The 13317-nt window shown below is 34.8% G+C and overlaps 2 protein-coding genes across 5 annotated transcripts; one reads left to right on the plus strand and one right to left on the minus strand.

Annotated features, from left to right (window-relative positions):
* Nucleotides 1–2356: 2356 nt before the first annotated feature.
* Nucleotides 2357–6124, plus strand: LOC108319066 (ranBP2-type zinc finger protein At1g67325). 2 transcript variants are annotated; one of them, XM_017550086.2, is made up of 10 exons: nucleotides 2358–2509; nucleotides 2797–2842; nucleotides 3101–3216; nucleotides 3564–3837; nucleotides 4058–4128; nucleotides 4550–4595; nucleotides 4686–4795; nucleotides 4922–4946; nucleotides 5052–5203; nucleotides 5454–6124. In XM_017550086.2, exons 1-10 carry the CDS (start codon nucleotides 2501–2503, stop codon nucleotides 5454–5456), a joined length of 852 nt encoding a protein of 283 aa, XP_017405575.1. In that variant the 5' UTR covers nucleotides 2358–2500; the 3' UTR covers nucleotides 5457–6124. The 2 variants fall into 2 exon arrangements, with proteins under 2 accessions (XP_052729017.1, XP_017405575.1); XM_052873057.1 differs by having other exon boundaries at nucleotides 2357–2509; nucleotides 5052–6124.
* Nucleotides 6125–8144: 2020 nt separating this feature from the next.
* LOC108319063 (squamosa promoter-binding-like protein 12) lies at nucleotides 8145–13192 on the minus strand. Of its 3 annotated transcripts, none has more exons than XM_052873056.1 (5): nucleotides 12866–13192; nucleotides 10074–10765; nucleotides 9779–9915; nucleotides 8775–8990; nucleotides 8145–8701 (listed from the first exon to the last, which is right to left on the minus strand). In XM_052873056.1, exons 2-5 carry the CDS (start codon nucleotides 10715–10717, stop codon nucleotides 8355–8357), a joined length of 1344 nt encoding a protein of 447 aa, XP_052729016.1. In that variant the 5' UTR covers nucleotides 10718–10765; nucleotides 12866–13192; the 3' UTR covers nucleotides 8145–8354. The 3 variants fall into 3 exon arrangements, with proteins under 3 accessions (XP_052729016.1, XP_017405572.1, XP_017405571.1); XM_017550083.2 differs by lacking the exon at nucleotides 12866–13192 and adding an exon at nucleotides 11233–12796; XM_017550082.2 differs by lacking the exon at nucleotides 12866–13192 and adding an exon at nucleotides 10908–12796.
* Nucleotides 13193–13317: the final 125 nt, after the last annotated feature.

Consider the following 13317-nt stretch of genomic DNA (forward strand, 5'->3'; position numbering starts at 1 on the left):
CACAGCCTGTAGTGAGTGTTTATGCAAGCTGCCTGGCGATGCTATCAGAGGAGTAAAAAAGATAGAAGAAACGCCGGCGATTAGGTTGATGCAGGTGCTGCTCTCGGACCGCCCGGTCTGTATGGTACAATAAGTACATTTTTTATTTGTTTCTATGGATTTAAACGAATTAGAATAGGACGATTTTAGGATGAGTATTAAAATTGCAATCATAGCATGAGAATAAGATCTTAAGAGATTTACTGTAATTTTGAAGATAATGACATTTTCACATTGTCTTTAATTCAAATCATACACAAAACAATGCAAAGATGGAATCAATTTCATGTTTTTCAACGGGTTGGAGAACCTATTCCAACATCTTAGAACTAATTTCTAGTTTGGAGAACTGGTTTTAGCATGTTAGAACCGATTATTAGTTTGAGGAAAGTGATTCCCTTGATTCATTTTGTATATGTAACCAACTTTCTTCACATTTTTTTTTTGTTTTGTTGCAGGTTCTGGATGGTGCTTGACTTGGAGTTGACTTCGTGGTGGCAAGTTACTGACGTCGGTGGTTGGGCAGGTGGTGAACGTCATTTTGTGTGAGGGAGTTGTGGTGGTGGTGTTTCTAGTATTTGGTGGAGGAGGATTGGTTTGTGGTGCATTGTACATCTTGTTTTTGTTTAGGAGTAAATTTAAGTTAGCTCATTAATTTTTTGCTTGATGAGCCACCACTACCTAAAAAACACCATGTCCCACTTCTTTATAGGAGTGAAAATGATATTCACATTTTTTTTTGTCAAATATATTATGATGAACATCAAATTTGTATTTCTTATACTTTTTATCCGTTTCATATCTTAACAATACAAAACCCTTTATTATTGGTTGACTATTAGCTTTATATGATCTTATTAGGACAACAACAAACCATGATAAAAAAATAACCACTCAAACTCACTTAATTAACTCGTCACGTGTGAAAAAAATTTGATCAGTTGTAAAGTTATTTATGTAATTTTTTTCACACATTTCATTTATAAAAGAAGAAAAATTTGACATTAATATATAATTTACTTGTGAATTCATTAAACTTTAAAATAATATTTCATCTTAGACTATAACCACATATAACATAATATTATCGCTCTATACCTAGCTAAATAATAATATTTGGAGATAACTAAATTATTAAAACAAAACAAGTAAAAGACATTTTAAAAAAGTAAAAAAATAAAATAAAAAATAAAAACAAAACATTAAAAGAAAAATTAATAAATAAAAAAATCAATATTGAATTTTGAATTTCGGGAGAAGTGTTCATCGAATTTTGAAATTCAGGAAAAATGAATACCAGATTTAGAAATTTTAGAGAAGTATTCACCAAAACTTGAAATCTCATAGAAATGTTAATCAGATTTCAAAATTAGGGAGAAACCTTTACCGTATTTGAAAATTCAATAAGACTCTGTTCACTTGGATGAATTTAGGGGAAATAAATTTAGGGGAAAATGATTGAATGAATTTGAGAGGATTTGAAGGTATCTAAATGGATTTTGATTTGGAAATAATTTTTTTTAATTTGTCACATTAATCAAATCCTACACTAATTCTCACAAACTTTACTTCTAAATCTACTTTCACTTATCTCCAAATCCACTCAGATAAATAAAAAAATTTACCTTTAAATCTATTTAATCACTCTCATCTAAATCAAAAAAATTTACCTTTAAATCTATTTAATCACTCTCCTCCAAATCCATTCAAGTAAACAAAACTTAAGTTTTTAAATCATATTTTGAAATTTGGTGAGTTTATAAATCAAATTTCAAAATTGGATGAATTTCCTAAACTAAATTTTGAAAGTTGAAGTTTCTTGAGGCAAAATTTCGAAATCTAATATATATAAAATATAAAAAAATAACTATACAGTTTTAATAAAATAAATATAAAATTTCAAACAAGCTTAACCAACCTAAACTAATAATATGTATATCCAGAAGATGAACGAGAAGAATAACAATGAAAATAAATGAAATGAGACAAAGATAAAACCAATTAAAATCACGAATATTATTGTTGAAAGAAGAAAAAAGTTAAAGAAAAGGAGAGACAAGAAAAAAATATATTCTTAAATAACCTCGGGAATGCATGCTCGATGAGTAAATATAGAAGTAAATATGTTTACTAAACAGTAATTGCTTACCTAATTTATTTTATATTTTATATATATTTCAAATATTAAATTTGTCTTTAAAGTAAAATTTGGACGTAAAAATGAAAACTTGGAGGTTCTGGAAGAAAGCTCCATAAGATATTATGCTAGGATGGGCTTGTAAGCCCTTGGGTGTACCGTGTTTGGGCCTGGAAATATACTATGCCAGTTTTAAAATGAAGTATATTAGATTTGTGTGATTTCGGGTTTGGTTTTTGCGTGTTTTTGTTTCATCGAGTAGCTTCAACTATTTTCCGCCCCGCCGGAGAAGGAGAAGAAGGATCTGTGTCGTGTTGTGTCGCCATGTCTCGGGTAATCATACGCCTCTCTCTCTCTCTCTCTCTCTCTCTCATTCCTTCACTAATGATAGTTATCTCCGATTTCTTTATCGTCTTCTTTAGCCACGCTTATTGAACCCTAACCCAATCGATCTCGGTTCAATGTAGTCGATTTTTAGGGATTTCTCCATTATTATCGATCTAATTTTGATTGCTCTCCTTTTTCCACGTTATTTTTGTCTTTGGGCGGATTTGTTTTTAATTTGTTGTTACGGCATCGTCGCAGTGAATTCGAATCTCAGACTTTGTGTGGTTTTGCAGGTTGACAACAGAAATTCCTCTGCCGCCAAGCGTGCCAGGACTGATGGTGCGTTGTGCTTTTTCTGTTTTTGTTTTTAACTGTGATGTTTATGGATACTTCAACAGTGTTCTTTACACTTGAAGTTGAAATTATCGTGCATGCGTACTGTTTTACATTCTGCTATCAATTTATGCACCAGTAGCCGTTGTCGCAGTGGCTAATTTCCACACCCACCATTATGGCGTGCTGCTTTTTTATAATGCAATCTGATTGTGTGGTGATAAAACTGAACTTGGGTGCATTTTGATTGGGTTTTGTTTGTAGGAAGCCGTAGGGAAGATGATTGGACTTGCCCCAGCTGTGGCAATGTCAATTTCTCTTTCAGGACAACTTGTAACATGCGTAATTGCACTCAACCAAGGCCAGCTGATCATAATTCGGTAAGATGTTACATGTAGCGTCACAGTGAGTTTTTGAAATGTGATTTGAATCTCTCAAATGATTCAAGGTTAGTTTATTTTATGATAAATGTTATCAATATCATTGTTGGTAGACTATTGGTTTTTCTCTCTCTTTTTCTGCTCTCGTTTTACTGGTATTTCTTATGGTGCTTTCTTTTGTATTCCTACTTTCTATTTAGTCTTTCGTTCCCAATTAAAGGAGAGAACGTAGAGGGTATAGTAATCAAATGTTCATGCACGTATGCAAAGGACAGACATGTAGTTGTTTTTATTTTTCTTTCCTCTAGAGCTACTTTTATCATAAAGTTTTTTTTTATCTATCCCAGAAATCTGCTGCCAAGCCTCTACAAGCTCCACAGGGTTATTCATCCGCAGCTCCTTATTTAGGCTCCAATGCTCCATCTTCTATATATCTTAGTGTCCCACCATATGGATCTTCTCTGTTCAATGGATCATCAGTTCCTCCCTATGATGTTCCATTTTCTGGAGGATCAGCATATCACTACAATTATGGTAGTCGCCTCTCTGCTGGAAGTCCTTATAGACCATTGCATTTATCTGGACCTGCACCCTACACTGGTGGGCCAGTGATGGGAAATGGTATGCCTATTTCTTGTTTTTTGTCATTGAAGTCAATGAAGTTTCTTCAATTTGATGGGCGAAAATGAATAATCAATTGGAACTTTCTCATGTGTTGACAATGATTGAGTTAATGTTACATAAATCTTGCTTCTTTGATTCTATTATGTTATTTCTCTCTCTTTTTGCTTTTCTCCTTTTGGGGTTAATATTACCTTTTTGGTTGGGTATTTTCTTGCAGGTGGGATCTATGGGATGCCCCAACTGTTGGATCGCTATGGCCTGGGTGTGCCTATTGGACCTGGGACAATGGTATGAAGCTGTAAGCTAAAAGATAAAATCAATTGTATATAACTTCAAATTCCAGGACCAACGTTTTTTTATTACTGTTTGTCATCAACTGAAGAATCTTATGTCAAGTTATGCAGTTATTTGTTCATAGTAAACAATATTACTAAAAGCTAGATATGTATTTTTCCTATTGTGGTACAATCACAGGTCTTAGTGGTCTTAACGATCTAAATTTGGTTTTTTGTGGTCACAGCTTACCGATCATGCATACATGGTCATACAGTTTGTTGTATTTTACATCAAAACAAATTACTGGACATGCATATTTTTCATCCTCAAAGTTGGATTTGATCCCTTGTCAGTTAATGAAGCTATAATTTGTAAATTGTGTAATTTCATGGAGTTTGTTGCAAAATGTAATGTTTCATTCTTTCCTGGTCAGGGTGCCAGACCTGGATTTTTTCATGATGATAAGTCTCAGAAAAAAGGTACGGGTTTGTTACTTGAATTCTATGTCTATTTATGTTCGAATGGAAACTGATGTAGTATTATTGTTCCCATCCCCACTTCTCGAACAGACACAACTCGTGACAATGACTGGACATGTCCAAAATGTGGCAATGTCAATTTCTCATTTAGAACTGTCTGCAACATGAGAAAGTGCAACACACCCAAACCTGGATCCCAGGTTTGCTGCCTCTGTTTCTATGCTTCTTATTTATTGTGATTAACTTTTACGTCCTGGAAAATTTGATGTTTAACATTTTTTTATAAATGATGATTAAAATTGTTGGATGTGATCGTTGGGCTGCAGGCCTCAAAGTCTGACAAAAATTCCAGTGAGTATCTTCCGTCATGACACGTCTCTGTCACTCTTGAATGATGTCATTACCTGATATAAGATCAACATATGTTAATTATGTTTCTTTGTGTTCGCCATTCAGAGCAAAAGATGCCTGAAGGAAGCTGGAAGTGTGAAAAGTGTAACAACATAAACTATCCTTTCAGAACCAAGTGCAACAGACAGAATTGTGGTGCTGACAAGCCTGCTGAGTCTGATAAATCTGCTTCACCATCTGCTGATCAAAATGATCAGGTTTGTTGTCTAAAATGTTTTCATTTTGTTAACCTTCATTTGTTGTTGCAACAGTTGGTTTTCCAAGAGCAGCTTTGTGACATGATGAACATTTTCAAATTGCAATCTGTTGTGAAGTTGTCTTTTAAGTGGATTCTAAGGAAAAGCTTCAGTTTTGCTTCCATTCATTTGAAACCGTTTTGTTACACCTTTTCAGTTTCTTCCTATCTATCCATTGCAATCTTTAATTTGCAATTATTTACTGTTCCAGTGAGTACTAGGACATGTTTGAGGGTTGAGAAGGTCCAGAGTTGTCATCAAGAATTGCTCAATTTCGGTGTCTGACAGTCAGTCTTGTCGTCCTCTATGTTGCAGCAGTTGTCAAGTCACTCACCTTCTCAATGTGTCAAGTTGTTGTATTAACTGAGATGGTATTTTGGTCTTTGTGGATTGTTATGATGCATGTGTCAGCCAACTTTCCTGGCACAAAGGTTATTGCAGTTTCCAGTTTTAAGTTTTCTTTTGGTTCATGAATGTCTGTGTTTAAGTATTACTCTAGGTGCCTCAAAAGAATATGAAGATTCTAAGTTTTTAGATTTATTAGGTGGCATTTAGTTTTGGGTAGTAGCTGAAAGTGTCTTCCTAACATACCACTTAGGATATGTGCATTGTTACAGAAGCCATTTTCTCTCATGCTGTTGCTTGTAGCTACATGGATGATTCATGTCGTGTCGTTGAATTAAAGTTGGCGGTAGATTATTTAGTAGTTTTTTTTATTTTAGTTTCATTTAGATAAGCGTTCCTAGCCCTATAATATTTTAGGGTTTTGGGTTATCTTTTATGTACCTTGAGTGCTAATCTTCTTGTTTCTGGTATCTCACTCTTATATTTTGTTTCGTTACTCTAATATTTGGTGGATGTCAAGTAGGTATCTGTTCTTTATGAATCGTGTCAATCGGGCAATCTAGTCAATTTAGTAGTCCCTCGGAATTATTCTCTGCAATCATAGTTCGCGAATTTGTGTAAAAGTTAGTATCTGTATTTATGACTAGCATAACGGTAGTCATTCTTTTAGCCCATACCCAAGAAGGACTCTTTTCGTATGGGTTTTGTTAATATACACAAAAATACATGAACAAAATTTGACGATCAGCTGATGATGGACTTAGATGTCTATAAATATTAAGTATCCAGTGTAGTGCTGCTCCGTACGAATTGGACTATAAATCCATGCAGAGGATGATTGAGAAAAGAGATGAAGTAACCTGATATTGTACTCCAAAGAAGCTTCCAATATATGCTTTATTCTAGAAGCACGTCGGACATTAGCTGATAAAGCTCGACTTTGACGAGTGATCTGTAGGAAGTCTGCTAATAGGGTGTTCTTCATTGCTGGTTCTCACTACGTTAGCTGCATTTTTGTATTTAAAAGTAACCGTGATTTGAGTTATTAGGATTAAACTTAGAATGTCGTATAACTTTTGGCCTGCATGAGGCTCATTAAATCATAATCCATATTACCCTCCTTTTATCTAATTTAATTTTTGGTTCGTTCACGTTTTTTTTGTTCAATTCGATTTTTATAAATAATAAAATTTTCAATCAATCACCTTAATGTAAAAGTTGTAATGACTTCTTCAAGGTTTAATCAAGTTTTCAATTTTAATAATGCATTTGAATGACTAATTCCTTCCAGTTTAGATCCTTTATAGTTTGTGCCGTTTGGATTTAAAGTTGTCATTGTATCCTTAAAAATCAAGGGATTTGAATCAAATTAAATTGAATGAAATATCTAAATAATGGAAATAAACAGGTAATTAATTCTAAAGTTTTTTATTTAATTTTAAACGGTACCATTGAAGAAGCTTACACTATAAGTACGTTTTCAGAAATGTTGATGAGTTGTGTTAACAATGGTAATTGATTTCAACTCGAAAAAAGAATCATCTGCATACACCTGTTTAAGTAGATCGGATATGACCTAAGAAAAAAATGAGATACTGTCAGGGTATCTCGAGTAAATTCAAGTTGGGGTATTACAAGTTTTTCAATTGAATTTGCTAACGGTATAAATCATTAAATAATTATTAAAAATTAATAAAGATGAATTGAGGGTGACCATATTCAGTGTTCTGTCGATGAAAATTCGTAGAACTTTCACGTTATAAACATGTAGTTGAAGCTTACGGGCCTCTTAGCATATTTTAACGCCGTCAGCTGCTCATGTATAGGGTCAGGTTTAAATTGGTTTGAGACATTATAAATATATTCTTATTTACATCCTTTAGAAATACATGTATCTGGAATCATACTTAGACTCAATTAGATGTATGCTCTTTCAATACGCGAATATCATTAGAATATGAAAATTAATTATTAGAAGTGGAAGTTAGACGAAAAAAAGTTTAATCATGGTTTCTATTTTTGATGATTTTTCTCAAATAGATTTTTTAATTATTTTATGTCTCACTTGGACTTAGGTTTTTAATTGTGAAAAGTTGATGTAATTGGATTTTTGCAGTGAAATTGGCTTAACAGCTGACATGACACACATGGTGAAAATACATGACAGACTCAGAGTACTTTACGTGAGACAGTGGTGGGAATTTTGATATTTTAAATATTAAAAAATTAATAAAATATAATTAAAACCTAATTGGAAATTTTTTAAGAAAATTTAATTTAATGGTAAGAGTTGAATTGTATTTATTTTCACAATTAAAAATTTAATTGAGAGAAAAAATAACCTAACCTATTTGAGGAAAGTAGGACCAACTGTATAATTAAATCATGAAAAAAAAAACATTTAGAGGTAATGATGAATAAAGTTGGTTGATATATTATCCATCTCTGTATCGAAACTTTAAAATTGGAAGGGAAGGTAAAACAATTCATCAAATGCGGGGAAAAGTTCGGTTGTCATCCCTGGTCACAGGAGAAAGCAAGCATCTGTGTCCATCGATAATGGGCATGCAATGCAACGATACTTCAAAATAAACGAGCGCAGTCTGGTACAATATTAAATGTCTCGAGAGTTTTGGACAAAATTCAGAAAATGGAACAATGAGTTGGTTCAATTAATCTCCATTTAAAAAAGGAAGCAAATTAAGGAAAGACAGCACAGCATAGCAATCCAGACGAATGAGCATTGCATTAATAGTGTTGTTGTTGATCAATCCAGATGGTTGCATGGAAAAGGCGAGTCATAGGGTGCACTCAACAGCTGAAAGTCTTGAAAGCGATTGTTGGTATCACAGTCTGAGAATGAGATGCACATGCTCATGGTGGAAGGGGAAGGTTGTTGTTGTTGATGATCAGTGTGCCAATATTCCGAAGAGGAAGCAAGTGGTAAGCGCTGCTGCTGGTGCGTCATCGATTGTGTTCTAGAGGAGCGTTCCAGTGATAGGAACTTAGTCTCATATGGACCCCATGAATTGCTTGACAGAAGAGAGAGAGCACGGTTAACATCTTGTGCACCATTTGGATCACACGAACTAATGGAATTCGGATCTTCTAAACCTGCAATAACAACAGTTTTATTAATTCTATCAATTCTATCAGAAGGTTGAATTATTAAGAGCTCAACAATAACCTGGAACAATAGTCTTCGCTGCTATACTTCTGGATGTTAGAAGACCACTGTTATCATCAGAAAACATGGATACAATACTGGGTATCTTATCAAAGGCTTTTGCAGGCTTCGGAAGAAAATCTTTTGTCTGGGGGAGCTTGTTGCTATGCAAATTCTGCCAGCCCATGTTTGTAGCACTTCTTGAAAATGCAAACGGACTCATCATTTGCCTCCCATCTGCAAAGTAAGTGAAGCACTTCATACTTTATTGTCAATTCACCAAATCAATATCAGAGGTTTTCTCAGTAACAATAATGGATAAATGAATTCCGATAAACTACAAGCTAAGCTGTAACATTCACTGTTCATTTGTTAGTTTGTGTTTTGACATTACGAATTTAAAGTTGCTTCTTGAGGTGACACCACTCAATTATAAAAGGAACCAAAGTAACGGTGTTTCTTGCTTACCTACCACATGCTTTGCTTTTATTAAGTGTGCGCTGTCTGGTTTCCTATCACTTGGCCACCGTACTGTGTTTATGCCTTTTACCAAGTGATAGTTGATCATTTTTTTTACTATGGTCCTATTTAGATTACTTTTTTATAAACGCAAAGGATTTTTAAAATGGATTCTCTTTGTTTACTGCTCACAAGTTTCCAAGCAGAAGTTGAAATAAATCGCAAAAACTAAGTACATAACAGAAACACTAGAGGAAAACATGCAACTGTCGCTTGCTGGAATCAGTTGTGATCATACAAAAATGGGAATTTGTAAATCGCTGAAAAAGAAATTTCTGATAACATGGTTACGATAAAGGAAATATGGGTCAGATTTTGCACAGATTCACCAAATTTTGTTCCCCCATTTGTTCATATTTTTACCACAAGTTTCATTCTCAGAATTCTCCCAGAAACATTTCATGATATGTTCTACTATGCATCCCAAAATATAAACTGCAAAACAAGACCAAGGAGCAAGACAAAAACAGTGGATTTTCCAAGAGAAAGGAATGTTTTTGTTATACCATAAGGCGACGAAGACAACGCTGATGGATTTAATTGGACTGAGTCAGGCTGTGGTTTGCGACGCCTTGCATTATGATCTGAGAGACGTTTTCTGCAGCTTCTTTTTTTGTCATCAAACTCTGACAGAGCATGGAACCTTCAACAAGATAATTCAAGGGAAAAAGCTTAAACCAATTTATCTGATATGACCGAGAAAGACAGGAAAATCTTTATTTTAACTGATATGTGCTTGAAAATGTTATTTTTATTCGATGTCATTTTCATCAGAACAATCAAAACTTCATTGAGATTTACCTGCTACATTGCTGGCAAAATCGGCGCTCCAAACCAGCTACAAGCACCTTAGGGGATTTGGAATGACCTTCACACACTCTGTGTTTGCGATGGTAATCTTTAGCAGATGAAAGGTCAAGGCCACAGCCTTCCACCTGGCAGCTTGGATGCTGCAAATTCTGATTACTGGTTTTATATTTCTTTCCTGAAGAAATTGGAACCTCAAAGGAAGATGCTTTCTTGGAATCACTTCCTGCGCATACATCCTCAAAGTACAACCGTTTGCCAAGCTTCAGAGTGAGCAAAGGTTCACCAGAGACTGGAGAAGGAACTGCTGATTGAGAAGTTTCAACTGGGCACAGTTCTTTCTTCCCAGTGGAATCATCCTGAGAACCTTCCAGAGTCAACACCGATGCCTTGCTATCCTCATTTGACAGTGAATTATTGGAAGCTGATTTTGAGCTCCTTGGTGAAGAAGCATGTACTAGTTCAGACCCAGAACATGCACTCCCACCTGATGGATAAAACACCCCAACATTGATTTCTCGATCTGCTTCGTTGCTACAATCAGTTGTTGGTAACCTCGGATTTTCTGTTGCTTTTGTATTGAAGAAGAATAAGTGCTCCCAGTCCCATTGTCCGAGAGATTTTGCATTCCACTCCATCACAAGTCCTTAGAAATTCATATGCAAATGCTCACTGTGATCTGCAAACTACAATTCAAATCAAACATAAGTGTTAACTGCTTTAGTTTCTTTAAAAATCATACAAGATCTTATCAAAGAGATTAAAGTGGTTCAAGAAAGAACAGAAACTGGAATAGTGTTTGGCAGAAGCAAAAGGCACCGCGAATACCTGAATAAATGTGGTGGACGCATGATCAACAAACACTTATTAATAATACAAAAATTGTGAAGCGACCAATAATTATAGAACCTAAGAACAGCTAATTCTTAAGGGTAAACATGGCAATCAATCTTTCAAAGACAACATTAAAATTAAAATCACTTGTTCTAGCCCTATGTCAGATGGATTTCCAGCAAGACCAGATGCAGAAGCAAACCATAGATTTAAACAAGAATAGAAAATATCTTGGCAGCAATAAAAAGGTACTTAGCAAATAGCAAGTGGTAATGGTAAGTAAGTATAACATTGCCAGTGTAAATTAGTTTAACCATACATTTTACCAAAGGCGAATTCGTAACCTGAGATGCTCCTAAGGGAATTATCTTATTCAAAATAACCAAAAGAAAGAACCTAATTACACAAATCAAACAAATCCGTGGACTCCACAGTGTTCTGCAAATCCCGTCCATAACTTTACAGACAGATGAGTGGCTGTATTTTAGTGTTGTAAGACTTCTCAGGCTGATATCAACCAGTCCCCACCGTCAAAAATTAAAAAAAAAATAATAAAGGTGAGTCATTTATGTATTTCCCTTTTAAATTTAAAGTGTATACTAACTTCCCAGCAGTCAATTTGTGGCACTGCATTATTTTTACCTCCAGAAATCAACCTCCATTGTAAACATTATGAAGGGTATTTCATGATTTATTCATTCATGGCAATAGCAAAAAACGGTAACAATCCCTATTTATGTGATATGCAAGGCAATGGATTGCCCTAGTGATGTGATATGTTTAACTCTTTAACTCTTCCTACAAGTGTGTACTTACCACCAAAACTTCCCTTTCAACATGGGAAACCTTCAGATTCCAATAATTCACATTTATCACAGCAATGTCAGGAGTCGGTCATTGAATGAGACCCCACAACAGCAACAACCCAACAAATCATGACTTCTTGACTTATCAGAACATCCAACACTCTGGCCAACACATCACAGTTTAGGCCCTTGTTTTAGTTAACACAAAATTAAGGCCAACAACCTTGCCTCCAACTCATAAATGCAAGAAGCTCCACTTTTAATCCCCAAAAACATATGTAAACATATGTTACCGCAGCTAAGCTTTATCCAATCATAAGTATCATAAACCAATCGATATAAACCCCATAAAAAGAATTTTTTTTTCTCCCTTAGCTCAAAAAATCTGAGGAAAATGAAGAGCAAAAAATGTTATTCTGAATTTTCAATGTAACTGTTAAACATTATACATGCTGGCTTTGGTGCTGAAGTCTAAGCCCTTGTGGAGCCAATGTCAATTCATTAGGTTATATAGGAGGGGTCTCTTTTCTTGGGACTTAGCTAGTACATTAAAAAGCTTCGGTCCCCATTTCCCCTAAAAAAGCACAAGTTTTTTCTTCTTTTTCATGTTTTTTGCATGAGCAATTTCATTAAGAAAAAAACAGAGGCATCTATCTCAAGTTTTCAACAATCCCACTTTCCCAAGAAAATGATAAACCCACAAAAGTGTAGAGAGTAAGAGAGATGAAGAAACGGGAAACCCCCCAAAAAAAGCATCTTTTTTCATGGGCTAAGCCAAAAGTCCAGCCTCACATTGTGAAAGCTTTCAGAAAAAGGATGTTGCAATCTGACTCTACCACAAAAGGAAATCACAGTAAAAAGCAATAACAGCACAACAGGAACAGCAGCAGCACTCATAAACCTCACCCTAACATTAACACCGCTAATTAATACCCCTCACTAAAAAAATACCATAAAAAGAAAACCTCCATGTTTGTATCACTTTTGTTCCAAGTTCTCATCTTTAAACCACAAGAGTGGAAATGGGAAAAACTGCAATGAACACTGATACACTCACTTGATCGGTGGTTCTTCCTCTACTCAGAAGAAGATGAACCAGAAATGGGCATGGAATGAATAAGTGAACAACCAAAAGGGTTTCCTTACCTTTCAACACAGAGCTGGAGGTGTGTGTTTGTAAGCTAAATCAGGAAAAACAGCAGATAACAAAATCAAAACCAGTGGTCTTTATTTCCTTTTCTGACTCTTGTGCCGTTTTGGTTTTGCAGATCAAATTTAGGAGACTCACCTCTAAACTAAACACAATAAGAGAGAAATTGGTGTGGTTAATGAAATTGAAAAACCAATAAAATAAATCAAGAGATGTGAGAAATTTGAAATTATCCAGCCTTTGGATTTTGATTATAAACACAGTCTAAGCATTCTATTAGCATTGATTACCGTTAATAGCCACATAAACACAAAGAGCTGAACCTGAGCATGTACTCTTCTTCGTACAACACATCTCACAAAACACAACAACCACAGTGTGTGTTCTTTTTGCACTGGACTAAACTAAACAAACACACACTAGTTTTTTTATAATAATTTTTACTTCT

This window comes from Vigna angularis, chromosome 2, assembly GCF_016808095.1.
Source record: "Vigna angularis cultivar LongXiaoDou No.4 chromosome 2, ASM1680809v1, whole genome shotgun sequence".
Taxonomy (NCBI): domain Eukaryota; kingdom Viridiplantae; phylum Streptophyta; class Magnoliopsida; order Fabales; family Fabaceae; genus Vigna; species Vigna angularis.

What these genes read in the sequence shown, in the direction of transcription:
- LOC108319066 (XM_052873057.1), top strand. An exon ending in CAAGCGTGCCAGGACTGATG is followed by an intron (nt 2,843 to 3,100) that starts GTGCGTTGTGCT and finishes TTTTGTTTGTAG; the next exon opens with GAAGCCGTAGGGAAGATGAT. An exon ending in TGATAAGTCTCAGAAAAAAG is followed by an intron (nt 4,596 to 4,685) that starts GTACGGGTTTGT and finishes CTTCTCGAACAG; the next exon opens with ACACAACTCGTGACAATGAC.
- LOC108319063 (XM_052873056.1), bottom strand. Translation starts at nt 10,717, where the DNA reads ATGGAGTGGAATGCAAAATCTCTCGGACAATGGGACTGGGAGCACTTA. An exon ending in TTTTGCCAGCAATGTAGCAG is followed by an intron (nt 9,916 to 10,073) that starts GTAAATCTCAAT and finishes ATCTTGTTGAAG; the next exon opens with GTTCCATGCTCTGTCAGAGT. An exon ending in AGCGAAGACTATTGTTCCAG is followed by an intron (nt 8,702 to 8,774) that starts GTTATTGTTGAG and finishes TTGTTATTGCAG; the next exon opens with GTTTAGAAGATCCGAATTCC.